At 42.4% G+C, this 7,879-nt stretch overlaps 1 protein-coding gene across 1 annotated transcript; it reads left to right on the forward strand.

The window, feature by feature from the left end:
* The first annotated feature begins 6,406 nt into the window (after nt 1-6,406).
* LOC137265072 (diaminopimelate epimerase-like) lies at nt 6,407-7,237 on the forward strand. Its single transcript, XM_067800389.1, has one exon. The coding sequence runs from the start codon at nt 6,407-6,409 to the stop codon at nt 7,235-7,237; it is 831 nt and encodes a 276-aa protein (XP_067656490.1).
* Nucleotides 7,238-7,879: the final 642 nt, after the last annotated feature.

The raw sequence follows: 7,879 nt of genomic DNA on the forward strand, positions 1-7,879 counted from the left end.
GATATGTCAGTTTCAGAAAATAATGGATTCCCCTTTCTACGAAACAATTGCGTCACGGCTCTTCCCATTTCCTCCTCATTACAGTTTGACCTGATTCATGTGATTACGTCAATGTGGACACGTCAATCAAGATAGGAGTTGTTGGTTTCATCACATGAACAATTGGTGTCATTATCAGCGCACAGATATGACCAACTGGTTGCATAAAATTGATTTCAGAGTCACCTGTAACACAAGGTTCATAAGTACCCAGCAATTATCCAAACACTTTCTGCTGCAGGGCATGATCGATCCGTCAATGGCGGTAACGTCAATGTTTACGTGGTAACATGAACCCCTCTCTCGTCTTCTGCCAGCCCCGGGGCAGGATCATCCCTGTCCCCCGTGTGTGACGTGCGAAATAAAACAACATGGATGTGCTGACATGAGTTGTGATAACAGATTGACCTGTCCAGATGGCAAACGTGTCACGAAGTTCTTTCGTTGGGATCACCATCTTTACTTTGCGTGGGTCTAGGGTTTGTCCGAAAATATGCCTCGGAAAAACGGAAACTGATTTCAACGTCACCATTGGAAAATAATTATATCATGATAGGTTAATGCGGTTGATATATGAAATACCATCTTTTCTTATGGTGAAATAACACTTTAGGAAGGTTCATCAGCGTTGTATTTGTCTGTTTATCAGTCGGAACCGGCGTGGTAGCCCAGTGGTTAAAAGCGTTTGCATCTTAATAGATTCACCAGTGCTCAACTCTCACGACCTGAGCTAATGCTCCGCCATGTAAAGCCCACGAAAGCTGCTTGGGACCAAAACTCAGACCAAGACCAGAACCTCTTCAATAAGGCTCCATGCTGCAATATACCGAAAACCCCTTCAAAGCGGCAGCTCACAAAACACCAACCATCTTCAAATAAACAACTCGTGTGAACAAGTAATATTTCTCTATAACAACATGCGAAAACACTTATAATATACGTCATATCTGTTCTGCATCTTTACGGATATATCTAGATATCTAGACACTCGGCGCCAAAGTACATCGAACTTTATCGTGCGAACAGAAATTTGCAGGATACGAGCTGATGGGTTTTTTCTCCGTCTTTTCATCCAACTTAATGCCCATGATCAAAGGGAAGTAACTCTTGCCCGTACATACCTGCCTCAGTGCTGCTCGCCTCCGAGACTCTCGCAACTTTTATGTTTCATCACAGGCAAACTGTAGCGCTAATGAGGCTGCGCAGCATACAGAGAATATGACAAGTCTTCTTATATGCGAGCGAAACGAGCAAAGGGTGGCAACGTACTTTCCTCGCTTCAATTCGAAAAATATTTTTCATGTCAAACTTAAGTATCGCCACCATCAAGGTACACTCCCATTTCCTCACTTGGCTGTGCTCTCACATTTCTTACCCCATGTTTAGTAATTACTCACATGAAATATGTTTTATTCATCATTTTAAGCGCCACTCGAGTAATTCAGATCGTTCTTCGCCTCCATAACCCTGCCAGCTTCCAGTTAAACGGAGTGACGGAACAAGAATAAGCAGAATTTGAAAAGAAATACCATATTGCCTAATTTTATCGTGAACCTGTTGGAGTTTATTTGTCTTGTCTTGTCTTGTCGCTATTGTTAGAATTTTCGTAAATTTATTGTACATAAAAACACTTCTGGCGCAGGGGATGATGCAGGGGAGGTAACTGTAAGTATTCCGGAAGGGGGAATGGGGGTGAAGAACGGTCTGATCTACCACGAGTTGCGCTTAAAATGTTGAATAAAAGATATTTCACGTGAGTAATTGTTCAACATGAGGTTGGAAATATGAGAGCACAACCCGGTGAAGAAATGGGTGTGTACGTTTGATGGTGGCGATGTTGTATTTTGACATGAAAAATATTTTCGAACCGAAGCGAGGACAGGACGTTGCAATCCTTTGCTCGCTTCCCTCGCATGTAAGAAGACTGGTCATTTTCTCTATGCTGCGTAACTCATTTGCGCTACAGTTTGCCTGTGGTTATATTTACAACCACAGATTTTTTTTCTGTTTCTTAGGGAAGTCTAGTCGTTAAAGCTGCCTTTGATCGTTACATCGTACACTGGGTTCGATTGCCGAAGGTGCTATAGTATGTAGGCAGGTACTGGTGTTATTAGTCGGGACAAGGCTATGCTTCTGTAAATTACAGTAAGTCTACTGATTAAATCATTATAGTGATGGCACGCTATCATGTTGCAGTTTATTCGTAGCCATTCTGAACTTACGTAACACGAAAAAACTGACTCGTTTACCTCAAAACAGGCATTTATTTCAGTCATAAAAGGGGAGTCAAACAGTATTCCCAACATATGTCCGGGGTTTTTTTTCTGGGGAGGAATTCCCGAAGTAATACGGGGCTCTGATGTCTGCTACTTTGGTGAAGCCCACTATCAGGGTATGGCCTGATAATCAGAACTAACACGGACACATGATCACACGGTTCTGTAAAAATACATCTCCGAGGCCGAATTTCGGCGCTCAGACTACACAGTCATCGTGCACTGTGATCAACAAAGATTGGTTGGTTGGTTTCTTAACGCCACACAATAAAGGTGTGTAGACCAGACAATCCAATGATCAACAGCATGATCATCGATGGAATACGATGACATGTGTCAACCTGGCGAGCCTGACCACCCGATCCCGTTAGTCGCCCCCTACGACAAGCATACGGACTACTGGAATCAACACTTTCTGACTTTGATCATTCTCATCACAGGTGAGCACTCCCTTGACATTCTACGTCTATCTGTTTATTACAAATGAAGTACTGTAATCTGAAGTTAGTCAATATTCGGCAAACCATCAAGTTTAATTGAAACATCCCGCATATTTCTGTTATTAACATAAACAGTCATCTGCTATAGCACGTAAAACAGTGTGTGAAACATATTTATAAATATTTCAGTGGATTACTGATATGGTAGATATGTGTGACGTCACAATGTTATAATCTCATCATAAGCAGTTAATCAGAGGTTATATTGTTTTGCCGATTTTACGGACGGAATGAAACACACCTCTTTGATGTCGATTATTCTCATGCAGAAAAGTATACAGGTTAGAATTGGTCCTCAGAAACCCATGCTTGACATAAGAGGCGACTGACGGTATCGGGTGGTCAGGCTTGCTGACTTGATATGTCATCGTGCCCCAGTTTCGTAGATCTATGCTCATGATGTCAGCCACTGGATTATCTGTGATAAACTGCCGCCATGCAGAGAACACGATGGGCTGCACACAGTAATCTTACACTTTCTCAGTAAAGTGCAGATTCTAATACGTTTAGGGTTCGGTCCCATCCTGAACTGGAGTAAGGCACATAAACACTAAAAAGAATCTGTATTGAGAAAGTGTAATGCCAAATGTTACATATGCAGAGTTACTTTTGTTCACGTTCACTTACATTGTGTTTCACAATCAGTTGGTAAACACCCTGGCTGATACAACTTACAGGTGCCAAGACCCCGCTTTGCCGGCCATATTATTGATACGTGACGTTAAGTTTTGATTGTCCAGCAAATGTGTCAGCCAGAGGCAAGGATTGAAGCAGTCGTAAAATACACTGCAATAAACCACTTAACTATACAGTATCCATTGTTTTCTGTTGCCTCTAAGTTACTAGAAACATCACTGACATGTGTGTTCTACTTCGTTTACTCCACAGTCATGCACCTATACTTTCTTCAGTAACTACATAGATGGTTTAAGTAGTTCAACAACAATCAAGCGTTACAAAATATGACGCCTCCCGCCTCACACGTTTTCAAGAAACGAAACTAATGTCTTATACATGATAAGAACTATAACACTGCTGATTAAAACTAAAACATAAAACTGAATTTGGGGAAAATGTGCTTACAATCTGAGAGGAATATAATCTGTCAGCAATGATGGAAAGCATGGTCGCCATGACTACGCCACCAAACTACGTCACACAGTTGTATAAAAATGATTGTTGTTTTGTCATGAACCACCGCTGACGATTAGTAGGTGGTGTAACTGGCAGACTGGTAATCAAGTGTCTGTTTCTTAACACCCGGCTCTTGTGCCATTAGTTTCATAGAATACCTGATACAATGCCCGCAGACTTGGAAATCGGGGTCTCGAATTCACATCATCTTTAGATGGGAGACAGTCTCGAGTGATTCATTTCACTGCGGGACATGGTAACGTTCCATTGACGTTCTGCTAATCCACCAGGAAGGCTAGGTCAAGCGTTGTCATTGTAGATATTGGGACGACTGGCAATAGGATGGTTATGAAAATGTGGCATGATGACTGTATCCAGTATCTCCTGTTGCTACGGTTGACAACTGATCGCCACAAGTACTGTAATGATATCCAGCAACAAGCAAACCGAATAATATTTTTCGAAAGGAAAGTACGTTGCCAACCTTTGCTCGCTTCGCTCGCATGTAAGAAAATTGGTTATTATCTCAATGCTGCGCGACCCATTTGCGCTACAGTTTCCCTGTGCTCTATCCCAAACGTTTCTGTCAGTGCCTGTCTCACTGGTATGAACTTGGTAAAAGTGAGAGTGGAGTCTCTGTGACTTTTGCGACGTAAACTTTACCATATTAACAGAGTCTGTGTGATTTTAGCATCAGGAAGCGATGGGTAAAGAGCGATAAATGACCTTTATACCCACAAAATCATAATTACAAGTGAGCTGAATTCACACTTACTTATATTTGGTTTCCATCAATAACAAGTAAATAAATCTCGTTCAGAAAGGTCCTGATAATCATGTAAAACCATTAACTGTCACGAAATTAATACTTTTTAATACTATCTTAACGCTGAGATAGTCGTAAGTGCCATACCTTAACATTAACTTACGACTATCTTAGCGCTAACAGAGCTTCGGAAATATGGGCCAAGAAGTGTATAAATAATACATTGTGTTTCGATTAGTGTTTATCACTTGTCATCATTTAAACATGACTTGTGCTGTTTTATCAGCGAAAAAAGGCGAACATATCAATATCAATGAATTGGTCTAATGTCACAGAAACGTTTCGATTACGAATTTGATGCAGAGGCTCTGTGAGACGTGACAAAGGTTCCGTCGCCCAAATCACAAGGACTCCACTATCACTGTAACCGAGATTCCTACCAGTGTGAGACGGATGCCCACCCGACGGAGGTCTCTCAGATCGGCCGCCCTCAGCATCCTTCTGTAGGTAGGTTGTCTCACAGTCCCTGAACAACAGTTTTCCCTACTGCATAGGCCCCTCTGCAGTACCAAAGCCCTGAATGAATTAAGACTAGATTTCCTCAGGTTCAGCATCCCTTGTCTTCCTTCATCCTCGATATCTCCAGGGTATACGCTCCGATAAGTCTCCACCATACCCTGGACGCATCTACGGCTCTGCCAGATAAATTTATTACCTCCCTTTGCTGGCTCCGCCTTCTCACAACTGCGAAGGTTTTTAGGGAAATCATACAAACAAACTGACAGGTCCGAAACTTTAAAAGAACATATGCAAGAACTCCTTCTACCTCTTCCAGAGAACCTCTGCATGGTTTGTGTTGCCATGTCTAATCAGTTAGATAATTCAAAAAACGAAAGTGAGTTGTGATTGGTTCGCTCAACTTCCCAGCGTAGACACCTGACTGGATGAAAAGACAGTCAAGGGAGGTAATACATTTATCTGGCAGAGCCGTAACTGCGTCCAGGGTATTGTGGAGACTTATCGGAACGTATACCCTGGAGATATCGAGGATGGTCTTCCTTGGATCCCTTCTCAATTTAAATGGGTTACAATCAAGATTATATATTCAGAGACTAAACGTGAGTCTCTTCTGAAGGTACTGGTGGTGAGTTGGACTCCATTGCTAGTGTAGGTTGAAAACATACCCGCGTTGAAAAGGTACCTGGTGGGTACTTTTTCAACATTGAATTAATACCCGGACTCACTTTTCAATGCCAGGGGTCTTCTTTTAGCATTGAATAATCGAGGACCTCAGTACAGTACACACGAAGGAACAGATGGTCTCATGCGATTGAGGAGACAACTATAGATATACGTGGATTGACTTATTTTTGTAATATACACATGGAAATAAATAAGGGAACACATGAAAGTGCAAGTATTCCTTTATTTATTGAAAGAATTTTGCCCACAGTGCTATACATACCTTGTGAGGAAAACTAGAAAAGAATACATGAACACTTGTACTACCATGTGTTCCCTTACTTATTTCCATAAATATGTTTCCAGTGAGTATATTACTGTCTCCTTTAGGTCTATGTTATAGCAGTACACTCAAGTAGACTTACACAGAAACCGGATCCTTCAGTGCAAACACTTGACATGCTATCTGGCAGTACAGGTGTCAATGTCAACCTCAGCTCACAACAAACATGGCGGCTACGCAACTGTTATTTTCTAAGTACCACGGACTGGGCAATGACTTCGTGCTTCTAGACAACACCCAGGGGTCCGTCACTCTCTCTCCCACCCAACGACGCTTCATGTGTGACCGACGGTACGGGGTAGGGGCTGACGGTCTGATGATACTGGGATACAGCAAGGACTACGCCTTTGACCTTCTCTATTTCAACAGTGACGGTGAGGTGGGGTCACTATGTGGTAACGGCTCACGGTGTGCACTGGCCTTCGCTCGCAGAAAGGGAATGATCGGCGATTCACGGATCGCGTTTACGGCTTACGATGGTGTCCACCACGGTCAGTATTTGCCAGTGGATGATACGTACTGTGTCAGTATGAAAGATCGGAGATTTGAAGACATCGAGGAACTGGACAGTGAAAATTACTTCCTGGATACAGGATCCCCTCATCATGTGCGTTTTGTTGATTCGTTGGATAAATGTGACGTTATTAAAGAGGGACGACAACTGCGGTATGGAAAATACGGTGATCAGAATGGAGCCAACGTAAATTTCGTTGAAGTAAAGAAAGGAGCTGTTTGGGTAAGAACTTACGAGCGGGGCGTGGAAGATGAAACCGAGGCTTGTGGGACTGGAGCTACTGCGGTTGCGTTGGTAATGGCTTTACGTTACATCCGGTTTCAAGATCGGTGTCATGATCACCATCTGAAATCATCTTGTGACATCACGATGGGTCGTGGAATACTGACAATAAAGTACGGCATCCGCCCAGATGTTTTCACCGACATTAAGTTGATAGGTGAAGCTGTGCATGTATTTGATGGTGTGTACTATTTACCCTAATGTTATCTGTCATATGTGTGGCACACTTTCCGAGGCTATTGCGTTAACTTAACAGTTATATGACCTGAACCCCCAAGGCCTCGATGACGACGTCGGTGAAAGGTCGTACGAAAGCTACGACCCAAACATTGTTTCCGGTGTGTCGAATACAGAGCTCGAGGATATAGGATATCCGGAAATAAGAAACCCGGAAGTGAACCGAACAGTGTTTCAAAGATACGATGTCTCAAATAGATTGATTAGATACCACCGATATTATGATAACTCAATGAGATATTCGGCTATAGAATTTATATATGATGCATGTGCACCATCTGTATATCCTTTATAACTTTCATATATAGCGGTAACTCGATCGGGATCGTGTCTTGGCCAGCTGTTGCCGAGCTCGACATCGTCACGCCTGTTCCACGAGTGTTCCTATTTGCATACCATTTTGCCATGAGTGTTCAGTGCACGTTAGGCAACCTTTATGGCGTATTTGTTTCATCCCAAACTATTAAAAGCGGAAGGAATACGACAACAGTCAAATGACTCGTGTATGCAAGGGGAGATAACTCAAACTGAATATACAAACGGAAATTAATGATTTGGTGATTTAAACATTAACAGCAGGTTACACCAAATGTTTTCCCATAGACT

This window comes from Haliotis asinina, chromosome 15 (genome assembly GCF_037392515.1).
Source record: "Haliotis asinina isolate JCU_RB_2024 chromosome 15, JCU_Hal_asi_v2, whole genome shotgun sequence".
NCBI lineage: Eukaryota > Metazoa > Mollusca > Gastropoda > Lepetellida > Haliotidae > Haliotis > Haliotis asinina.

Bases quoted from the DNA above. Each gene is read 5' to 3' on its own strand.
- LOC137265072 (XM_067800389.1), top strand. From the start codon at position 6,407: ATGGCGGCTACGCAACTGTTATTTTCTAAGTACCACGGACTGGGCAAT.